This window comes from Polypterus senegalus, chromosome 16, assembly GCF_016835505.1.
Source record: "Polypterus senegalus isolate Bchr_013 chromosome 16, ASM1683550v1, whole genome shotgun sequence".
Classification (NCBI taxonomy): domain Eukaryota; kingdom Metazoa; phylum Chordata; class Cladistia; order Polypteriformes; family Polypteridae; genus Polypterus; species Polypterus senegalus.
The window spans coordinates 92,407,047-92,431,881 of record NC_053169.1 but is presented as its reverse complement, the minus strand read 5'-3'; the positions used below and the strand labels follow the sequence as shown (position 1 = coordinate 92,431,881).

The 24,835-nt window shown below is 41.3% G+C and overlaps 2 protein-coding genes across 4 annotated transcripts in view; one reads left to right on the top strand and one right to left on the bottom strand.

Moving 5' to 3' along the window:
* Positions 1 to 24,835, bottom strand: part of adat2 (adenosine deaminase tRNA specific 2) — a 61,276-nt gene that overhangs the window by 249 nt on the left and 36,192 nt on the right. The window lies entirely within an intron of this gene.
* Positions 1 to 24,835, top strand: part of aig1 (androgen-induced 1 (H. sapiens)) — a 109,242-nt gene that overhangs the window by 79,436 nt on the left and 4,971 nt on the right. For 2 of the 3 annotated variants that reach the window (XM_039737986.1, XM_039737988.1), the window contains exon 4: positions 22,199 to 22,314. The exons of the other annotated variant lie outside the window; for it this stretch is intronic. In XM_039737986.1, coding sequence (XP_039593920.1) covers positions 22,199 to 22,314 — 116 coding nt within the window. The remainder of the gene's footprint in view (positions 1 to 22,198; positions 22,315 to 24,835) is intronic. 3 annotated transcript variants of the gene reach the window in all.

Below are 24,835 nucleotides of genomic sequence, written 5' to 3'. Positions count from 1 at the left end.
TTGCTTACAGTGATGGTGACAGCACAATCATCTTACCATGCACTGCCATAAACCATTAGCATACAAAATTCAATTTAGGTCCCTGAAATAAATTGACTAACTTAGCATAATCACAAAATTCAGTGGAATCAAAAGTATAATGATAATCTTTAGACTTGTTTGATGTATCCTTGCAAACATATACAAAGAATGGAATATCACCATCCAGTCGAGTTTTCCCAGCGGTAGACGGACTATGGAGAATTGTCCTTTTTTTAGTGTGCCATGACTGAATGTGAAGAGTGCAATCGATCAAATCGCAGATGATGATGGACAATGGAGGGACGATATTTACAGAGTTTTTATTTTGGTATTTGGTATACTTAAGGTAACGTTTAATGTAAACTCCTTTGAGAGGTGCTTCTCCTTTGAATTAACTCAACCTTTAACAATGCAGTCAAAGCCTAGAGTTGCACTTCTGTTGCTATTTTCATCATTTCATTTTTTCTTTTGTTCCACATCGGTCTTCCATCCTAAGCCAGTATTGTTGTTGTTATGGTTTAATTGTTATCTATGTTTTAGCTTAGAATTTATTTCGTCTTGGTCAGATGAGTGCTCCACGAATAGCAGAGCAGCAAAATGTGCATTACATCCATCAGAGATGAACGCAGTATTTTTGGTACACTGTATTTATTCCTGAGGGGAAAATGTCTTTTCGCATGACCTTTGGAAGTCGGAGCATAGGGTCAGCCACTGTACAGCACCCCCGGAGCAATTTTCAGTACATGACAAAATCTCAATCTGACTTTTTTTTTTTTGTTCAGCATGTGGTCGAGGGGAACCTGGGCCAGTCCCAGCAGCAGTGATTGCTGGGATGTAAAGCAGCACAGTGTAGGACTAATGAAGAAACACGAGGATGTAACTATGACAGAGTTTTCCTCATCTTGAACCCCATACTGCTTAAGCTCTTAAGGACAGAGAAAACAAAATAAAAAAAAAGCCCACCACACAGAGAAATGTGACATCTGAATCAAACAGTTATTTCAGAGAGCATCACAGCATGAGCAAATAGCTTTAGAAGATGAATCATCTAAATTATAGTGCTTTCAACAGGATAAAAACGAAGACCAGAAATGTCAGAGGCATGCTCATTCTTTAAGTGCTTCCTGTTTTCATCTGCCACATATTTGTCCCCTCCAGTCTGCAAGTGTAATTGCATATGTACTCTTGCAGAATAGCACCATTAAATCCAGGACGCAGTGGGACTCTTGTCCCTTGCATCGTTTTATTACTATTTTTTCTTTAAAGCTTAATTTGTTAAAAAAAAAAAAATGTTATTAACAAGTTTGATGGTAAATCTTGCAACTCCTCCTTGAGCTAATATTTCTCATTTTGAAAGGACGTGCGTGTCGGTTGTGTTAAATTAAAGCGATGAACGGAGCAAGGCTTAAAATCAAATGACTTGGTAATTAGAACAGAACACACATAAAACAGCCTGAAAAAGAGGAGATCAAGGAGGCCGTTTGGCTGGAAAGAACAATATGAATAATTGCAGTATGCTTAATATCAAATCTCACTGCATTGTAAATCAATAAGAGATTTCTCCGCTTTTCAAAGTAGACTTTCACCGGCACATTAAGCTTCCAGAGCACAATGTTTCATATCACTGTAGGTATTCTTGGTGAATTACCTCCAAGTGCCTTGTGTTATTGACAATTTATTATTATTATTTTTTTTTTCTTTTTTACTTTTTTTCCTTCATTATTTAAGTAAGGGTATTAAAATGTTTCTCCAGTCTAGCCACTGTCATTACATCCAAGCACATAGTTTGGTCTTTAGCTCATCCTTGACAACTGTGAAAATATTTACTCATCTCAATGAAAAGGAAAAAAAAAATGGCGGTTTCCCAGATTTATGTAAAAAGTGGAACTAAACGTCTTGCACAAAAAAAAGAAAGAAAGAAAGAAAGAAATGCATTCCATTCCTTGCCACAATTCTGATTGTGTTCCCACAGTTTAACTGTTTGCATTTTGTGTGGGGAAATTCTTGGACTTCGGTTACTCGGTCGCTTAGTGGTATCAGTGTTGATTACTTGGTGGAAAGTCATTCCTTTTTATTAAGATTGAAAGACAACATATTAGCAAAGTTGAAATTTTCGCTTCTCACTTTCTGGCAACATTTACAAAATTCATTTAGAGTCATGTGAAAAAGTAAGTACACCCCTCTGAAATGTTATTTCTATTTTTTTTTAACAAACAGTCTGTGGACATAGCAAGATTTGACCTTCATTTAAAACCGTTTCTTCAGATAAAGGTGATATAATGGGGGAAAAACAAATGAAATAAAGTTTGATTTTACAATAATTTCTTCAACAAAACATACAAACAGATGTCCCATTTCAATCTATGGAAAAAGTAAGCCCACTGATGGCTCTCATAGCTGGCATTGCCCTCTCAAGTTGGCGTTTCCTCTAACTGTCTAGCAGTCTTTGACATCGACTGGCAGAAAGCTAACCCCCACTCTGCCATGTTGAATTCTTTTAGCCGTGCAATGTTTGACCTCCATTTACAGCCTGTTACATACGGAAACACGGCATCTTTATGGGATTGAGATCTGGGCGTTGACCTGGCCATTCCAGAACCCTCCATTTTTTTCTTTGCAACCCTTCCTTGCTGGATTTACTGGTATGTTTAGGGTCATTGTCTTTGATGCAAGGTCCACTTTCAGTTGAGCTTCAATCTTCTGACAGGTGGTCTCACATTACCCTCACGCGACCTCCAGTAGAATGTGTAGCGGTGCTACTGGGGAGTGAAAACTTCATCTCCCAGCAGTCAATGCTGTGGCTCTGATTGGGCATCTGCTGAGGGTGCAGGGGCTGATGGGGATAAGGAGGCCAGTTATACAGAGTGGAAAAAAAATGTCTTTTGTTGTTTCGTGTCTTGAGTTGTGTATCTGTTTGCCTTCCCATTTGCTACCTGTGGCTTCTCATCTTGTCTTGGATCGTCTCCTTGTTCGGTGTATGGACTGTCTGGTATCTTCCTGCTGTATGAAGATTTGTTGTCAACCTGCAAAGAAAAGAGCGCTCCTGATCCCATTCACACATCATCATCTCATCAGGAAATACCAGTGGGACTGATCTTTACATTCACATACAGCGTGTTGATCTCTAGACTTTCTACCTCCGTCATTTCATTCGATCAGTTGCCGTTTTTAAAGGACTTCAACGTGTGTGGTTTTTGTTAGTTGTCAGTTATTGTCAAATTCATGTTTATTGTATATCACCTGTGACAGATTTAGGGTTTTCTCGCACCCTTGTACCCTCAGACCACACGTCAGACACCAGATAAAAGTCCAAATAGTTATTTATTATAATAATAAAGTGCACAAAGCACCCTCCTCTCCACAATACTCAATAAATCACAATAACCACAATAATAAATAAACCAATCCTCCACTCCCAGACGCTTAGCGACCCTGCCTCCCAACTCAGCTCGCCGTCTGGGAGTTCCCACAGTCCTTTTATATTCCCCGACCCGGAAGTGTTCCCAATCCAAAAGTCCAAGTCCTTATTCCTTTCAGGTCAGGGTAAACAATGCTTTTTCTCACCCCGGAAGCCCGTCGCTCTTCCTATGATGAACTTCCGGGTCATAGGGCACGAAGAACTCTTCGGTCCTCCCTGCAGCTCCCTCTCGTGGCCCCCATGGCATCCAGCAGGGCGGTGCATAAAAACTCCATTGTCCATGATGCCCTGCTGGTCTTCTGGAGACCTCCATGCTGCAAGGAGGGCTCCACCTGGCGGCTTGGGGGTATTGGCCGGGGTACATGGCCGGCCATATCTTACACACCGTAAAGGGAAATGTGGTGGGATCGTTGTAGATTGTTTAGTTTATTGTTTAATACAGTCTTTGGTTTCTGTTTTATTACTGGTGGCTTTTTTGTCTCTTTGAGGGAGTGTGTGCAAGTCGGATCAAGGCTGGGTGCGTTCCTGGGATCCTTACGGAAAAATAAATAAATCACTAATCATCAAAGGCGGTAAGAATCTCGGTTTTTTAGTCCGCTACAAACGAAGAATTCACTGTGGATACCATGATAGTCAGCTGCCCAGGCCTTGATGCATAAAAGCAGCCCCAATCCAAAATATTTCCATTGCCATGCTTTACAGCTGAAATCAGGTTTATTTTTTACCAAATATCCTCTGGTATTGTGACTAGATAACTTTGTTTTCACATCGTCATTGTTCCAGATGTTTCTAATCTTTGCCTAGGTATTCATTGACAAATGTTAGTCTTGCTCTCATGTTTTTTCTGAACAGCAAAGGTTTTCTCCTGGCACAACTGCCATGTACATTTACTGTAAGTATGCGCAGGCTCTTTCTAATGGTAGATTCATGAACTTAGAAAGTAGAAGTCACAATAGCTACCTGTAGGTCCTGTGATGAAATTCTGGGGTTTTGGAGATGACTTTTAGCATCTTGCATTCTGCTCTTGGACTGGACATGCTGGGTCGGCCAGGTTTTGATAAATCAACAGTAGTTTCATGGCTCCTGCACTTGTAGATGACCTTTCAGATAGCAGAATGGTTGATTTCTAACTGTTTGGAGATCTTTTTAGATTTCTTCCCAGATTTATAGGTATCTACAAGAGGCGACCCAAAAGTTTTGTTTTAAAAGACTACTGTGCGTGACATTTAGCAGCCAACACAGTAATTACATAGTACTATGCTTGATGTAGCATCATACAACTCTCCAAATGATCATTTGAATATTGGTAAGGAGAGAGTTTGCCGGATTGTAATCGAAGACTTGGGGAAAAATAAAGATTTGCACAAGCTTTGTTTACTACCAGGATCTTCTATATATGGGACAAGATAAACTTCTTCTTCTTCTTCTTTTGGCTGCTTCTGTTAGGGGTTGCCACAGCGGATCATCTTTTTCCATATCTTCCTGTCCTCTATCTTGTTCTGTGACACCCAGCACCTGCATCTCCTCTCTTACCACATCCAAAAACCTCCTTTTAGGCCTTCCTCTGTTCCTCTTACCTGGCAGTTCTATCCTTAGCACCCTTCTCCCAATATACTCAGCATCTCTCCTTTGCACATGTCCAAACCAACACAATCTTGCCTCTCTGATTTTGTCTCCCAAACGTCCAACTTGAGCTGACCCTCTAATGTACAGTAGAACCTCGGTTCATAAACGTCTCTGAACACGTACAAATCGGGTTACAACCAAAAAGTTCGGCAAACTTTTGCATCTGTTCACTCAATCGGGTGAGGAACATGCCAGTTTCCCTTCCAGTTCGTACACGCGATGATTTTCGCACGTGTTCAGTCTCTCCCTGTACTGTACATTGTTCTCGGTGCATCATGTAGAGGGACTCTCCCTCAAAACTGTAACCTCCTCTCAACCCAGCTTCCTCCTGTGGTATAGCGGGTCCACAGCTCCCGTCAAAAAGGCTAGTTTTAATAAATAATCACCGCACTCGCAGCTTAGCGAGGGAGCGTGGTGGTGTGTGGCCGAAGCGGTTCCTGAGGAGTTTGTGATGTGGGTGTTTCTCACCTAAGTGCACAGGTGAGAAGCGGTCCGCATCCGTAATTGTTCCCAGGAGCTGCTGATTGCCACGACTACCACGTCCTCTTCATAAATAGAAGCGTGAGTCGGCTAATGGGGAAAAAGAAGAGAACAGGAAAGAATGGGAGGTTGCGAGAGAGAGAAGCTGAGCAGGGAGCCTGGGTGTTTGTTTCAGTGTTATTCAATGTTTTTACATTTAGTTTACTATTACACTGTGCATTCTATGGTATAATGAACTATTTTTGTGCTTAAAAATCTTTAAAGAAAGTATTTTTACATAGTTCGTACGGTCTGGAACGGATTAATTGTATTTATATATAATCCTATGGGGGAAATAATAATTGGGTCACAACCAAAACCAGGTTATAACCAGAGTTTTGGAATGAATTATGGTCGTAACCAGAGGTTCCACTGTACTCGTTCCTACTTGGTGTTTCGCCTATGATCCGGCCACCAAACGACAGACATTTTCAGACAGTGGAAGAAATTTTGTGTGCACTGACAAGGGAGCTTAACAACATTTCAAAAACTGCATTCCTGGAGGGTATGAAGAAGTTGAAGGAATGTGCAAGCAAGTGTATTGATCAAGGAGGGAATGTATTTTGAAGAATAAAAGTAAGTTACGTACATATAAGAAGTGTGTTTTTCTAGATCTGTCCTGGTCAACTGTAAGTGCCATTATTGTGAAGTGGAAGCGTCAAGGAGCAACAACAGCAACATATTGGTATGTGAAGGAAAGTAGGGGACAAATGTAGTAAATTGTGTTAATATAAGGGATACAGAGGCTGGAGAAGTTAATTTAATCTTTATTTTTATTTTGGAGTGTTGATATATATTGAGATTTCTGTAGCAAATGCGCCATTGCTGTTTTGCCGTGCTGGCTGATGATGACAGCGCTCAGCCTCATGCGTATAGGCTTCAATTCTGATCTGACTATTGTAATTTGTGTCGCGTGGCCGCAAATCGGATACATGATCTACGACCACTTATAAAAGTGACTCAAATCTGATTCAAAAAGATTGGGTATCTGTGTCCACACATCCCTGAAACCATCAGATTTGTGTCACATTAGTTTTAAAAAATTGGATTTGAGTCATGTCAGAGCCTGGTAGTGTGAATATAATCAAAAAAGGGCCCATTGTAAAAACTGACAGCAAATAAGAAAAGGACACGGGTAGCGACCACAACAACAGGGATGCTGGTGAGACACACCTGAAGGTGCTAATAATATTAATGAACAAGAATAATGAAAGGGGGACGCTAAACAAATTGGTGGATTGACAGATGAAAATACAATTTTTTGAGAACCAATTTAAACACAGCTCAATCTTTATAGTGTCTTAAGACTATAACAGAGCCCTACAAAACACAGTTACTTTTCAGTCAAACGTTTGTAAAGGAATTCGTTCTGGCCAGCTGCAGAGAACAGATGTTTCATACATTTTGGGAAACTGACTCTCTTTGTTCTTGTTTGTTTTCTTAACAGAGCCTGTGAAATATGGTTCATATATTCTGGAGTGTAGTTCAGATCTATAGTTCCATTGTCTACAAGCAGCGAATGTGACCACGACTTCCAATATCTTTATTTTGGGAGCACCTGTGCAAACTAATTCGTCATCTAAGGTAGTCTGGGAATCCTAATTATTATAGGAAGTCTAATAAACGATTTCATTTTCTGAATCGCACGTTTCCACAGTTAGCTTTGGCATCCATCTCAGTTCTCCTTTTCTTCTTTTTAGTTTTCTCAGCCTCGCGTTATCATCACCTGAAATGTGACTCATAGCTAACAGAGGTGAGAGCAGTTCATTACTTTAAATACTGCCAACTGAATATTAAACTATCCAATTTTAGCTTTTGTGCGTAGTTCTACACTTACTGTATATGCAGAACTTCAGTTTTTGCATCTATTAAAATCACAAACCCTGCATTCATAAATGCGCTGATGTAAATTGAATTGGTTATGTCTGAGTACCATATACTTAAGAATCTAAGGATCTGCTGTTAATAATCACCAGTTTTCTACTCTTCTGCAGGCAAAGACAACCATCTGTCTGTAATAGAACCTGCTTATGCTATACAGTTTATTTTTTATAGAGCCCGAAATCACACAACGAGTGCCGCAATGAGCTTTAACAGGCCCTGCCTTTTGACAGCCCCCCCATGACTGTCTAAAAAGACAAGGAAAAAAACCTCAGGAGAGGTAGTTCAAAGAGAGACCCCTTTCCAGGTCGATTGGGCGTGCAGTGGGTGTCAAAAGGAAGGGGGTCAATACAATACACAGAAGAGAACACAAGTATCCTCAATACAATACGATAGTACAACAGTAATATTCCAACTCAAGGCTTCAGTTTACAACCAAATCCAAATCCTATTATGTGATATCATCTACTGTTAAATTCTGCTCTGTACTTGTAATATTTCTACTCCACTATTATATTGTATTGAGGATTACTTGTGTTCTGTTCTGTGTATTGTATTCTATTTACCTCCTTTTATTGACACCCACTGCCTGCCCAACCTTCCTGGAAAGGGGTCTCTCTCTTTGAATTGCCTTTTCCGAGATTTCTTCCATTTTTTCCCGGAGTTTTCTCTTGTCTTCTTAGAGAGTCCAGTCTAGGCTGTCAAAAGGGAGGCCCTAATAAAGCCCATTGCAGCACTTCTTGTGTGAGTTTGGGCTATACAAAAATAAATTGTATTGTATAACAGCAAAGGTGCCAGTCCATTCCTGGGCATGCCCTCGCATAAGAAATGCGGAGTCACCAGTTAAGGCCATGTCACATTAGGCGACTTTTTCAGAGGTCTTCAGTTGTAGCCTGCACACGTCAAGGCACTATATAACCTGACATTTTGTTTGCCTTCTTAATGGCTTCTGAACATAGCTGATAGTGTCGAGTCCACTACAACCCCTAAATCCTCCTCATAAGGCATCCTTTTGATTTTCAGATCTCCCATTGTGCATTCAAACCTCACATTTTTACTTCCACCATGTAATACTTTACATTTACTGACATTAAATTTCAATCTGCCCAGGCCTGTATGCTGTCCAAATCCCTCAACAGATTTGAGATTATCTGCCAATCCACACAGCGTGGTATCATCTGCAAACTTAACCAGCTTGTTACTTATATTCCTATCTAAATCATTTATAGATACTAAAAATAGCAGCGACCCTAGCACTGACCCCTGTGGGACACCACTCTTAACTTCACCCGATTCTGATGAAGTTCCTTGCACAGTGGCGTAGCTAGAGGTGATGACGCTCGAGGCGGGGCGAGTCAGTGCTTCAATTTGCTGCCCTCCAACACATCAGAATATGTTAACCTATTTAAATAGAAAATTAAAATGATGTATAGAGAAAAATTAAGATACATTTTGCATAGGTTTATTCATATATAGAGAAACAGCAATAATTTTTCACATATAATTATTTATAAGAATTAACTAGACAAGAATATAGTATAGAAGCACTGATAAGCCGTGTTTTGATTATTAGTTTAATATAATTACGCTGTGAAAACCAGAACCAGTGTAGTGTACAAGTGATAGGTGGGGATGAGCAGGAACGCATTTGGATTGATAGCAAAACGAAATTATAAATTGTAAATTAGTTGTTTATCTGCCTAGAAATTAATATCGGTGTAATGTTTACTTTTATTATCGCCTCATACATTTTAACTGCAGTGTCTGATGCCATCACAGAAGGACAGTCTGAAAATTATTTTTGAAGCATTTGTGGATAAAAATCAGAGAATTTTACTTTTTTCATTTGTGAGTGATATTCTTCCGAACCCTGCTGCTTATACACAAATTGTACTGAGCCTTTTGGCCAATAATGTCACCCAGGGTGGACTGCCCCCTCTGCCCGCCCCTAACTACGCGACTGTCCTTGCACCATAATACTCTGCTTCCTGTGAGCCATTTTGGACTTACTTGTAGTACTGGCAAGTACTGTTTTTCCAAAACAAATCAGCCTTGTACTGAACATGCTTCCTGTGTCTTCGAATATAGTGGGCATCTTATATCCTATCTTATATCTATAGCCTGATGTGCATCTCTTCAGAAATGTGACTACATGTCATGTCCACACAATTTTTCAGACACTTACGACTCTGATTGGCCAGTTTGGCAACTACATATTTTCTAAAATGTTTTTCCGTTCATTTTTCCATTATTCTAAATTAACATGGAGCGGATCAAGGAAAGACTTGTCGAACAAGTTATAAAATATTTATAAGATACCTCATCACGGCACTATATAGACAATCAGGTGGCGGCCATTTTGTGGAGCACAATATTGACTGGCTTATGTATGGAAAAAGTGGAAAAATGTGTTTGGCTATAGAAGAAAATGTGTAGCAAAAGGAGCAATGATCCTGGAGAGTGCAGGCAGGGTGGAATGGGTGGAGAAGAGTGTCAGGAGTGATTTGTGACAGACGGATATCAGCAAGAGTTAAAGGGAAGGTCTACAGGATGGCTGTGAGACCAGCTATGTTATATAGGGTGGAGACGGTGGCACTGACCAGAAAGCAGGAGACAGAGCTGGAGGTGGCAGAGTTAAAGAAGCTCAGATCTGCATTGGTTGTGACGAGGATGGACAGGAACAACAACAACATTTATTTCTATAGCACATTTTCATACAAACAGTAGCTCAAAGTGCTTTACATATTAAAGAATAGAAAAATGAAAGACACAATTATAAAACAAAATAAATCAACATTAATTGATTACAAATGAAGACATTAAGAGGGTCAGCTTAGGTTGGACAGTTGGGAGACAAAGTCAGAGAGGCGAGATTGTGTTGGTTTGGACATGTGCGGAGGAGAGATGCTGGGCATATTGAGAGGAGGGTGCTAAGGACAGAGCTGTGAGTCAAGAGGATCAGAGGAAGGCCTAAGAGAAGGTTGATGGATGTGGTGAGAGAGGACATGCAGGTGATGGGGGTAACAGAACAAGATGTAGAGGATATGGAACAAGATGATCCACTGTGGCAACCCCTAACGGGAGTAGCCGAAAGAAGAAGATTTGCTTTTCTTTTATGTTACAGACACTGCCCAACTAATATCCAGACATGTGCCTGCATTGCACCGCGGCTCAGAAGTATAAAACATTTTTTGCCAGCATAGCCTGCACTCTTAAAAATAAAGGTGCCAGAGATAGGGGAACCAGCTGTGTTTCACAGAACACGCACCCACATGAAGGTTCCATAATGAACCTTTATTTATTTAGATCTGTAACCGGCTCTATACAATAATTAATCCTGACAAGATGGTAACAGATTGGTGAAATACCAATGGTTCATGATTTTAAAGGGACTCTTCCTTACAATAACACAGGCTAAGTTCAACTTTTCTTAATATTTTAGTGTCCTGCCTGGTAGCCTACCATCCATCCATCCATTTTCCAACCCGCTGAATATATTAAAGAATTCAGTTTTTTGTACATACTAGGAAGTTTTTCAAAGCACAAAGAACCCATCCACAAAATGAAATGGAGTTTTGTCAAGCTTGTGTTGCAAGGAACCATACAACCAACTAAAAGAACCATAAAGCGCCATTAAAGAACTATTATTTTTAAGAAGGTATGGTGTAGGGTCAACACAGAAGTTTAGATAAGCCTTGCTTTAGGGGTCTATTGTTGATGATTGATTGAACTTCACACATTACTCTTTTGAAGCTTTCACCATCAAGTGTTTGTTAGTTAAGTTTTAATTTAGAATCTTTCTTGTTGTCTTTCCCACTGGCCACCTCAATGAGAGGCTAACAGAGCATTGAAAATCCATCTGATTTCTTTCTTCATCTTGGCATAGCTTATTTTTTTACTTGGTCAAGGTTTGCAACCCCTTGTTGTAGCCCCCTTTGAACCCCCAGTACAGCTTGTTCCATGATCTGAACCCATAGACTGACCTCCATAATGTTTGGGACAAAAGACACGTTTCCTTGATTTACCCTTCTGCTCCACAGTTTAAAATAACAAATCAAACAATTCAGACATTGTGATTAAAGTGCACAGTGCAGACTTTCATTGAAGGGGATTTGCAGAATTTCAGTCACACAACACTTTTTCTACATGCCACCCCCCAATTTGAGGACACCATCATGTTTGGTACACAGCAATGGGAGGTTTATTAGAGCCGTTGTCATATTTAGGAGTTTGTCACATATCCCAGCATGCAATGACTGCTTGAAGTCTGCCATTCATAGACATCAGCAGGTGCTGAGGGTCTTCTTTGGTGATGCTCTAACAAGCCTCTCATGCCACCATCTTCAGCTTCTGCTTGTATCGGGGGTGCTTGTTTCCTTAAGGTTTCTCTTCAGCATATGGAAGGCCTGCAAAAGTGGATTTAAATCAGCTGACTGGCTTGGCCACTCAAGAATTTTCAATTTTTAAGCTTTGGAAAACTCGCACATTGCCACAGCAGCATGCCTGATCATTATTTTGTTAAATGGAGTGCCATCCATTGAGTTTGTCGTCATTTACTGAACTTGAGCAGATCAGATGTTTCTACACACCTCAGAATTCATTGTGCTGTCAGAAGCTCCATCATCAATGAAGGAAAGTGTGCCTGGACCTGTGCCAGCCATACATGCCCAAGCCATAACACCCCCAGCACCGCCATGGTTAACAAATGAGGTGGTTTGCTTTGGATCTCATGTAGTTCCTTGTCATCTCCCCACTTTGTTCTCACCATCTCTCTGATGGGATTCATCTTTGTCTCGTCTGTCCACAAGACCTTTTCCCAGAATTCTGCAGGCTCTCTGAAGTCCTGTAGTCTGGCTATCCTGTTTTTGTGGTCTGCATCTTGCAGTGTGAGCTCCTCTGTGTTTCTGTTCATGAAGTCTTCTGCTGATAGTTGTCTCTGACACGTCCATATCGGCACCCTGAAGACTGTTTCTGATCTGTCAGACAGGTGTTTGGGGCTTTTTATTTACCATAGTGAGGATTCTTCTGTCGTCAGCAGTGGGGGTCTTCCTTGGCCTACCAGTCCCTTTGTGATTACTGAGCCTACCAGTGTGTTCTTTCTTCTTCTTGATATTCCAGACAGTTGATTTTGGTCATCCTAAGGTTTTTCCGATGACTCTAATGGTTTTAGTCTTGTTTGTCAGCCTCATAATGTCTTCTTGGACTTTCATTGGTGCAACTCTTGACCTCATGTTGAACATTGGTGACTACAGATTCCAAAGGGTAAATACAGGCTGAAGTCACTTATGAAGTCACGAAACCCACCTGAGGAATCACAAACACATGTGATGCCAATTGTCTCAAACATTATGGTGCCCTGAAATGGGGGGGGGGCGTTTTGAAAAGTGTTGTGTGACAGAAATGTCTGCAAATCCCCTTAAATGAAAGTCTGCACTCAAACTCTGTGATTGAGATACTGGATGCCTCAGTTTCCCTGAGGGGATGAATAAACTTATCTATCTGTCTATCATATAGTGCCTTTCATGTCTATCTGTCTATTAAATAGTGCCTCTCATATCTATCTATCATATAGTGCCATCCATATCTATCTATTATATAGCACCTTTCATATCTATCTATCAATCATATAGTTCTGTTCATATCTGTCTATCTATTTTATAGCGCCTTTTCAATCTATCTATTATATAGCACCTTTTATATCTATCTATCAATCATATACTGCCATTCATATCTATCTATTATATAGTGCCTTTCATATCTATCTGTCTATCATATAATGTTTTCTGTATCTATCTATCTATCAATCTTATCTATCTTGATTTGTAATTTTAAAATGCAGAGTGGGAAATCAAGGAAAAATGAGTCTTTGTCCCAAACATTGTGGACGGCATTGTAATTTTTAATTGTCTGTTCAGGAACCGAACCCTCGACTCCCATGTGACAGACTAAGGGTACTCTCCACTATACAAATTAAGCAAACACACATTAACTTTCTAAAATTAACTTTTACTTTTATACTTGAGGGTACTTCAAAATGATTGTGTCTTCATTGAATGTGTTCTTCCTTCTTATGCTGACCCTTTATTTAATGGATTCTTGGCACAGATCTCGTACCTGGAAAATGTTTTTAGAATTTGTTCCAAAAAAGTAATCTTTTTTTAGTGCCATCAATCTCTGAAGAAATCTTGGTCACTGTGAACGTTTTTACATTAAATTTAAAGCACAACATTGTGTTTACTTTTTGACATTACAGCATAAAGTAAGATGCTGTATTACAATTAATTATGCCAAAAATTAGATTGGAATACATTCTCAGAGAACTGCGTAATAGTCACACTATAACCATTAAAACATGGGGTCCTGGTCCTGAACGTTTGCCAGGGCAAACAACTGTGGATTACATTAGAATTTAGTAACAGCAAAAAAATGTTAGACTAATAGTTAAAAAAAAGAGAGAGAAAGAAAAGGCTCAGCTCACCAAAAGGAGAAGAGTAAAGAGTAACATACTCCTAAGAAGTATTCCAGTCATTTGGTTTAAGTTAACTCGCTCCTAAAGATTTCTTTAAAGCGTCTGATCTGCTGTATTGCATCGATGGCGACATAATAATTAGCACGTTTGTTTTTCTCTGTTTATCACAAAGTTATCTTGCCTTTCAGAGAAAGCCTTGTAATCTGATCAGAGGTTGACTTGGCCTCCGTTCAAACAACATGCTGGGCCAGAGAGTCTGCGGTCCAATTCCCTCGTGTTTAAGGTAGACAAAGAGTACAACTAAAATTGTTTTCTGAGCCGTCTAACTGAAAGATCGAACAAATCCGCAGAACATTTTATCTAAAACTTGTTTCGGGGTCTCTTTTGCTACAAGTGTACAATATTTGAGTCGTCATTAATTTGTTTATTGAGAAGAAACAAGACAGTAGTAGAGCCAACTGGGGTGTTTGCCTTGTTTTTTACATTGTAATTAGGGGCCCACAAATTTTTACAACAAACTAATGAAGACAACTAAGTTCTTTTTAACAACATCACAGTGCATCCTAATTTAAAGATTCATTCATTCATTTGCTCCCACTTATCCAAAGCTGGGTCATGGAGGCAACGGTTCTAGGGCCAGGTCACATTGTACCGACCCCTATTCCTCCTGCAGGTGGAGGGTCCATAGGAAGGCAGTCTCACGTTGCTTTTTCAGGCTGTGCCTGACCAGTCCCTGTGGTAAGCCCAGCTGCCAGGCTCTCACCACCTCTCCCAGGCTTGGTTCTAGGAGTAGGCCCCGGTAACCCTATACCAGTTTGGGGGTTCTCTTTTTAAATTTATAGGGACTTTATATCACTTTTTGTCTGACCCCTCATCTGGGACCAGTTTGTCTTTGGAGGCACTACTAGGAGTTTCTGCTCTGGACAACATTGTTTCCAGGGTCACAGGGGCAATCAAAACTCTCTACCATGATAAGGAGAGAAAATTTAAAGATTGTCATATAAATAATATAAGAATGCTGTTTAAAAGTTTAAAAAAAGGCCTACATTGATTGTGTAAACAGTTTGGGTCAGTTGCAGTGTACTGTCAGTTCGGGATGGTCCTATGTTGATCTGGTCTTGGTACATTGTGACTGGCGGTAAGGAACCATAGTGACATAGCCAGAATCATTAGGTTGCCCACCCGGTAGCCCTGTTTAAATAGTCTGAAACAAAAAGTTTCAAAAGCACAACAGAAAAGATACCGACCACAAAATTGTCTAACCCTGAGTTTCTGTTCTGGTTTCTAGCTGTCTAGAGCTCATTTAGTATCGACTCCTGGTCGCAAATGACACGCCACCTTCTGGGAGCTTCACTTTTTATGGAATCCCAACCACAAGGGGCAGGGCCTTCTGCGGGTGTCACAGCCCAGGCTGGGTGCCCTCAATGTGAGCAATATGGGCTAAGGGTGAAAGAGAAGATACCATTAGCGAGAGCGCCCTCTCTTGTCCCGAGGTGGTAACGTTAACCTCAGTTGAGCCTGGAAGGTGATCCTGAGTCACACATGCGTGACAACATATTTATGGTAACAAGATTAATTTTGGAGGTTTAGCACTGCAGAAGTGTGCCCGAGAGCTGCGGACTAGCAACGTACCAAGACTTGAGACTATAAGTGCCGTTGCAGTGGTCTCCTTGGATTCTGAGAAAAAGGCAAAAGGTTGCATACTAACTTAGACCACCTTGCAAGCAACTTTAACAGACTGGTGGATAATGTTACAAAATGAATTCCACAAGCATCGGCCAGACTGTTAACGAACATGATAAAGCACTAATATGTCATTTTCTAACCCACTCAATCCAGACCTGGGTCGCAGTTAAGGCTGGAATCTGTCCCAGTGAGCAGTGGGTGAAAGGCAAGAACAAACTCTGAAAGGGGCACCAGTCTATCGCAGGGCAACCACACACGCCAGATGTAGCTAAGTACAGCTCTAACACCATCCTCAAGTTTGCTGACGACACCACTGTAATAGGTCTGATCAGCAAGGACGATGAAACGGCCTACAAGGAGGTGGTCAGACTCCTGGCAGAATGGTGTCAGGACAACAACCCTCACCCTCAACGTTAGCAAAACTAAGGAGATGACTGTGGACTTCCGCAAACAGGCAACAGAGCACAGCCCCATCTACATCGGAGGTGAGGCTGTGGAGCAGGTCAGCAGCTTTAGGTTCCTCGGAGTCATCCTCACTGATGACCTTTAATGGTCAAGTCACACTGTGGCAGTAGTCAAGAAAGCCCAACAATGCCTCTACCTCCTCAGGAGACTGAGTAAGGCCCGGATGTCCCCCACAACCCTGTGCAGATTCTACAGGTGTACTGATGCATCACATCCTGGTACAGCAACTGCTCAGTTCAGGACTGCAGAGCTCTGCAGCGTGTGGTGAACACAGCACAGCAGATCACGGGCACACAGCTCCCTGCGATCCATGACATCCACACTATATGCTGTCTCAGGAAAGTGAGAGTATCAGGTGGGACCCCAGCCACCCTGCACTGTCACTTTTCACCCTCCTCCCATCTGGGAAGCAACTAAAGTCCATTCGGACGCACACCTCCAGGTTCAGGAACAGTTTCTATTCAACTGCAATCAGACTCATGAACAATCAGCAACCTTGTGTCACCTCCACTGCTACTGGCGCATATACTTCTGCCACTGTCTCCTAGGATTCTGGTTTTATTTATTTACTTACATATATTCATTTATTTATTGTGTGTTTCTTTTTTTTTTTTGTCTATGTTCACTGTTTGTGGGGGCACATGCAAGCAAACATTTCATTGTACATGGTACTTGTACACATGACAATAAAGAATTGAATACACTAGGGCCGATATTGTGTCGCCAGTTCACCTAACCTGCATGTCTTTGGGCAGTGGTGGGAAACCCATGCAGACACAGGGAGGACGCAAGCCCTGATCTCCATACCATACTGCCCAAAAGCACGAATATCCCATTTCAAAATATGGAACCCATATTTCATATTTGGACAAAAAGTATAGCATGGTCTTGATTCAAATACTGCGGTGGGCTGGCGGCCTGCCCGGGGTTTGTTTCCTGCCTTGCATCCTGTGTTGGCTGGGATTGGCTCCAGCAGACCCCAAGTGACCTTGTACTTAGGATATAGCGGGTTGGATAATTGATGGATGGATGATTCAAATATATGGGTGTCAAACCCTTAACAGCTTCACAAATCCTTTCTTTGTGTTATGCTACGTCATCAGTGTGAGTCTCTCCCAGTGTTCATTGCGTTAACTGTCAGAGGAGGAATTGTACCGGCAGAGTACATTAATATTTCGGCCTGTTAATAATAAACATTAACAGATAAACAGGTTCAGTGTGGTTTCACTATCCCGTCGTAGCGGTTTACACAAAGTGGCACATCAACGTAGAAGACTTGAGGGTTGACTGGATTCAAAGCCAGGGCGTACCAGTACATCGTGTGTGGTGAACACTGGTTACAATGGGATAACTTAGACACACCGTGACTTTAAAATGAGTTCATCAAGAACACGGGGAGACAGTTGAAAACTTGCTAATGGTAAATTTTGTACAAACATTAGGAAGTTTTTCTTTATACAGAGAACCACAGACACTTGGAATGAGTGACCAAGTAGTCTGATGGACTTTCAGGACGTTCACAACTTGACTTGATGATTTGTTTTAGAAGAATTAAGTGGATAGGACTGGTGAACTTTGTTGGGCTGAACGGCCTGTTCTCGTCCCGATTGTTCTAAAATGTAGACAAGGGGTCCCCAACTCTGGTCCTGGAGGGCCACAGTTGCTGCAGGTTTTCATTCTCACCCTTTTCTTAACTAGTGACCTGTTTTTGCTGCTAATAAATTCCTTTTCCATTCATTTTAATGGACTTGTTTTTTTAAGATTTGTTCCCCTGAATTTCTTAATTGTTCCTCTGAATTCCTTCATTTCTTTCCTTAAATGGCACCCAAACAGAAATGAAATGTGAAGTGAGTGAGCCAACTGAAGACTAAATAAAGTCAGAGCCTCAAACGCCAACCAGTTGCTTCATGAGGCGCTGATTCTCGTCATTAATTAAATCCATTCTTTAACTCCATGGCCTGTTGCTGCTCTCATTGTGTAATAGCAGACATTTCTGAAATTGTTGAGCACCTTTAAAATGTTTTGGGGATCCAAGCAGATCAGCATTCCCAAGTCTTCACTTTTCTTTATTTTCAGACTAGCTGTCCCCCGTGGCTCTGCCCGCGTAGAAGTTAAACAGGACAGTCAGGAGGGCCCTGCCCGGCTCCCCACTCCTGACGTCATTCTTCACCCTCCACTCGGCCCACAGCCTCTGTCTCGGATTAGCGTCAATCTATCACTCCTGCAAGAGAACTATGAGTCTTAGCGTGATGAGAGAAGTCGCAAAATCAACCGGAATGTTCAAGCAAATTCTAGAAAACAACCCAATCTAAATCCATTAAGTAGTTCTCTTGTGAAAAGAGGACAGACAGACGTTGGATTTTATATATAGATACTGTTTGATGGACACCATTTGCTGGTCCTGTTTTGGTTCATTTTGTATCTCATTGTTGTTTGGCTGCTAATTAAGGAAAAAGAAACAATTAAGGGGTCTGAGTCTTCAAGAGCAAGTCAAGCAAGTTAATTAGCAGCAAAAACACTGATTAAGAAAAGGGTGAGAATGAAAACCAGCAGCCACTGCGGCCCTCCAGGACTGGAGTTGAGGACCCCTGATGTAAACAGTGTTGGCATGAAGATCTAATATTTGTCTGTTTAAATATGTCAGAAAAGTCAATCACTTTCATGGGGCGTACTCCCTTTTTCACATGACTATATTTCTTTATGAGTATTACCAGTATACCTGATTTATTTCTTGTTGAGTTGGCACATTCTGTTCGTGTGGCAGTGGGCCTTGGCTTGCAATCTCAAGTTTGCTTTCCATGTTTGTGTCTCGTCTCTCTTTTAACTGAACACTCTGCCTCCTTATACATCTTTAAATAGCTGAAAAAAATAGGTGGATATTTTTGAACGTTATGCAACATTTCATTTTTAGTGAGAGAATCAAGAAAGCTGTACATGCCGTACTAAGTGAACCGTGTCTGCCACGACAGTAAACTACCCCACATGCTGCGTACGCTCCTTAAATATTCATTCTTGCAAAACAGTGAATAGCTGAAAAAGACAATCAGAGAATATATTCTGACTTATTTAAACTTAAATATTACACTTGCTTTTCAAACCTCTCAGAATCATAGCAACATGACACCTTTTATTGGCTAACTAAAAAGATGACAATTTGTGAGCTTTCAAGGCAACTTGGGCCCCTTCTTCAGGCGAGATGTAATACAGAAACTGGAGTTCTCTGTGTTTATATAGACACCAGGACAAGAAACAACATTGGAAAATCTTTAAGTGAGACATCTTAAAGGTAAGAAATTAATAGACCTCTCCAGGCTACGATTCATTTAACAAGAGAGGAGAACAATGTATGGTCAAGATCTTTGGATGAGATGATTGTCCAACAAAGTCTTTTGAAGTTTCTGATGAGACTGGTTGTCTGTGTCAGTCCAAGAGATGCAAACAACCCTCACATCTTGGACTGACACAGACAACCAGTCTCATCAGAAACTTCAAAAGACTTTGTTGGACAATCATCTCATCCAAAGATCTTGACCATACATTGTTCTCCTCTCTTGTTAAATGAATCGTAGCCTGGAGAGGTCTATTAATTTCTTACCTTTAAGATGTCTCACTTAAAGGCTTTCCAATGTTGTTTCTTGTCCTGGTGTCTATATAAACACATAGAACTTCAGTTCCTGTATCACATCTTGCCTGAAGAAGGGGCCCGAGTTGCCTTGAAAGCCAGACTATTGTAATCTTTTTAGTTAGCCTATAAAAGGCGTCATTTTGCTATAATTCTCACTACATTCATAATGGCTAACATGGTACAACACCCTAGTACCAAAAACCCTCAGTAAAAGGAAAGCCATTACAGCTGTTCAAGGGAACCCAGCATTCTTCAGACCTTAAGTAACATAAACGGAGGTATTTGGTTTGAGACAAACAAGATGAGTGAAATTATTAATACACCATCTGCTGGTCATTCAGTCTGTATTTATAGTTGAATGATAAAGCTTAAAGTGCAGATAAGTAAAGACCATCTGAAGTTGGATGGGAGGAAAGGCCCGAGTCTGTATTTGCTGTGGGTACAAACATCTGGAATGCAAGAATAAAGAATTCCCACTGACCGGGGGTTAAAAAGAACAACTGGATCCAGAACTGGTTATATCATTTCCATAAACACAGTTTACAAAAGCAGTGACGTGCAAGAAATAATTCCAACGTGAGAGCAAATGTGATTTGTTGATCCAGAACAGACTGCACTTGTGGGTCTGCATCAGGTTAAACAAAAAACACAATCAGACATACAAACTGCAACATTTTATGCATGGAGACCTACAGGTGTGTGTTCAGTTGTGGTAGGGTCCTGGGGTCACCCTGTTTTTACTTTAAGACTCTTTCCTATGTCAACCTTGATGCAATGCCCCAAATCGCTGTTCTCTTAGGACTGACTGCTCCTGTAGTTCAACACGTCCCCCTTTCTTTAACATGTGTAACCCCTGGTAATTAGTGTAAAAGAACAGATAGGAGAGAGCAAGTTACAGCTTTATTTCATGTATTATCTGCTGTATATATTTAAAACTGCCAGCTTGTCTGTCTGTCATGCAAAAATTTATGCACACCCTGGTCTTTGAAGCTTCATCTTGGTCTCAGTCGACAGCTTATGCCATGACACATGCTGCGCGACCCATGGTGTTCTTGATCGTGGGATGGCGGGGTTAAAATTGGGTTTCAAGCACCTCTTACGGCTACCATAGACACACTGGTGGGCCTGACGTTACAGGTTATGCTACTGTGTTCCTCATAATACACACGGCCGACTGATCACACCCCTGGTATGATGCGGATTGAGCATTAGGTCCTTCTCGCAGCTTCCTCAGACACTCCAGTTACGTGTGTCATTTACTGTTTATGTACAGCGACACACACTGTTGGGCTACTCACAATAAGTACAGCCAACAAATCACACCACTAGTATGACAAGAATTGGACATCGAATCCTTCTCACGGCTTTCTCAGATACGTTGCTGCGCCTGATGTTGCAGGTTATGCCTGGCTCTGTGCACACATGTGCTGCTCACAATAAGTATGGATGACCGATCATAGCACTGGTATGACATGAATTGGGCATTAAGGCCTTCTCACGGCTTCCTCAAATGCGTCAGTACGCCTGACGTTTCAGGCTGTGCATGGCTGCATGTGCCACTGTGCTAATCACAATTAGTACGGTTGACCAATCATACCACCGGTAAGACATGAATTGGACTTTAAGTCCCTCACATGGTAGCCAGAGTCGCAGGATATGCGCAGCCACCTGTCCCAGTGTGCTACCTACGACTTACCTGACTGCTGGACTGACACAAACATGATCCTTCAGTTTCATGTTCATTACTAAATGTACACCCCCACGTGGCACTGTCAGGCAAGGCCACCAGCGTGCACCATCCTACATGGTCAAGTATGGCCGGGTGATAATTCTGCAGGGTGGATGTAAAACCAACTTCGCCAGCTGGAGGCCCTCACGATGATCTTGGCAGTGATGCACAATGCTTGCTGTCGTAAGTCACTTCAGTCACCTTCCTTCCCCATTCTGATGGTTGGTTTGAACTTCAGCAGGTCATCTTGACAATGTCAACCGGCTGAAATGCACTCAGTTGCTGCCATGTGATTGGCTGATTAGATATTTGAGTTAACAAGCAGTTGAACAGGTGTACCTAATAAAGTGGCCTGGGAGTGTAAGTAGCAGTTCATCTTGCCTCCATATGCTTACCACCAGCTGGCTCTCTTTTTTACTATGTTTGTCTAGTTTAAGATGTTCTTCCTGTCAAACAGTAGCATAAATCAAAGAAACAGACTAAATAACTGTTTCTTTACATCAGTAGCGATAGTCACTAAATATCATGCAGTAATGTCTCTGAAGCATGTTTACCTAAAGTGTGATATAGTTGATGAAAATATTGAAAATGTGATATCTGTTTAAAACCCTAATCTCTTAGCCAGTTTTGCCTTCTTAGCAACTCCATTCAGGAATCAGTCTTTATTTAGTCTTCTGGCATCTTTGCTCAATATTTCAGACACGTCTGATGTTGATGCCCAGTTGAAAACTAAATACATTTTCTCACTTCCTTTTGCAGCATACAACTGTCTTGCCTTTTATTTTAATTGAGATGAGAACGACACACCATCGTTACCCCAGTAGGCTTTGTGGACTTGTGACAGTATGTAGCTTTGCTGTTGGATACGTGCTATGGTAAGGACTACTGCATGCACCAGGGGTTTCATTTCACCGTGCAAGTCACATGTTGTTACATAATGAATATCATTTGTTATATACCGTATATGCTCACTTATAAGTCAGGTCTTGAAACCTGAAAAATCGATCATAAAATCAGACCCCGACTTACACACCCGTTCAAAAATGTGACATTTTTTTTTTTTTTTACATCTTCTTGCTTCCTCCAATCTCACACACACCGAATTTTGGTGCAGCAGCGCAGTTACGAAATTCTTTTGCCACTTCAACGAGGTTTAATTTAAATCCAGCTTCATATTTTCTTCTGATCGAACGCTGCATTGTAGATAAGGGATGCTCTTACGATAAAGGTGTATGAGGGTGTGAGATGCAAAAAACAGAAATCAGTGCAAACGTCGCTTCGGAATAGTTTGGGTATTACCGTTGGTCACGTAGGCACAATAGAGTGAGAGAGAGAGAGGGGGGCTAGGCGCACATGCTGATACAGCGCATTGCCGCACCCACATAGCTCCGTGGTTACTCTCTCAGGTGGGCGTTAGCATATCATAAACCCTTGGACCAATAGCGTGAGTTTTCCGCATTCAACTTATATGACCAACATTATAAAATACCAGAAATTATACAGTAAAATCAAGTCCCGACTTATGCGTGAGTATATACGGTATGCAGTGTTTCATGAGCATAAGCACTACTTTGTTTTCTGTATCTACCATATTTTTAACGGGTTTCCAGTTACCAGTTAAACCCCTGAGATGGTGCCCATCTTTTCAAAGCCAGTTTTGGGTTTCTGTATATAATGGCACACAAGGTGAAAGGGCCAGGAAATGATGTGACACCCAAAGTCTGATCAATAGGTAGAAAACAATGTTAGAGTTGATTTTTACTCTATCTATCTACCTACTGTTAAATATGATTTTCACTATTTGATAATATATTGAATAAATTCAAAGACTTATATTCACGCTGGTGGCGCTGCTGCTTCACAATAATGATACCCAGGGTCACGTCCCAAGTCCTCCCTGCTTAAAGTCTGCATGTTCTCCCCATGTCTGCATGGGGTTCCTCCTGGTGCTCCAGTTTTTTTCCCACCGTCGAAAGACATGCAGGTTCCGTGAACTGGTGATGCTAAATTGGCCCTAGTGTGTGTTTGCTCTGCGATGGACTGGTGCCCTGTCCAGGGTCTGTTTCTGCCTTCTTCCCTATGCCAGCTGGGATAGTCTCCAGCAGACCCCTGCAACCCTTCTCTGCATTATGCAGGTTAGAAAATAGCATGACTTACTATACGTTCTTGTTAACTTTTAGCTTTAACCTTTAGCACTCTTCAAAAAGTGTTTTAATTAAAGCCTCATGATCTGTGACCCAGTCCCGCTGCTACATCTCTGCAAGGTTAAGCGTTAATAAGACAAATCACTAATTAGTATTGATCTTGTCAATAAGACAGTATTGGTATTTTATCTACTGATAAGATAGTATTGATAAAATATAATCAATAATTTAATATAATTAGGAATCAGTATAATCTAGTATAGCAGAACTCTGACTCCATGGGACCATTTATCAGTAACTTGCAAGGACACAAGAAATGAAGCTAATCACGTGCATCTGTCATTAACCGTGTATTTCAGAAGGGTAATCAACCAACCAAGTCAGAGACGTCCGTGAGTTAAAATCCAATTAATAAATAACAAACACAGAATAAAACCATACAGTTATTGAGTGGTTACACTTCTTTCACCTGAGCCCAGCACAACCTCCATTCTTCGTCTCTCTCCGACTCATCCTGCTCAGATCTTGCAGCCACCAGAGACACAAGCAGCCACGGTCCTCACTCTGCTGGACTGCTCAGAGTCAGTTGTCCTTCCATCATCCACCATGCTGTCCTAGCATATCTGGGATCTCTAGGAAGGACCCCTCCACCATTATACCTGCTTATCCGTTAACTTGGCAAGAAAACATCCACCCCTGGAGCACCGATTGGTCACTCATTCCTCCTCCTCCATGGGGCTACCAACCACTCTTCTTCTCCCTTACACTGGCTCAGGCACCCAATACAGCACTCTCACTCACAGATCTGTTGTTTGTTTCTCCCTTTCACTGTGCAGGCTCCCTTTAATGCAGCAATCTGGTGCAGGTGCTACAATCAGCCATTCCGAGGTATGAATGAAGCTCTTGACCAATCCGCCATCATTGTGTAAATGAGCGATCAGCCAAGCACACCAATCAACCTCAGAGCAGCGTGTTCACCTGTACCCGCATGGTGCCTCCATGCATGCTTTGAAACTCCTAATTATTTATTTAAAATGCACAGTGCCACAAACCTCTCTTATCACAAGATGTAATCAGATGTTATTTTAAATGTAAGACTGTAAGTACAAGCAGGCAAATCCCCACACAGTATTTCAGGGCTGACTCACTGTAATAGGAAGAATGGCTCGGCAATCTGGAAAATTTTGGAGAAGAACTGCTGCTTCTCAAATCAACAGGAACCAGTTGAGATGGTTGGTATGTGTTTAGATAA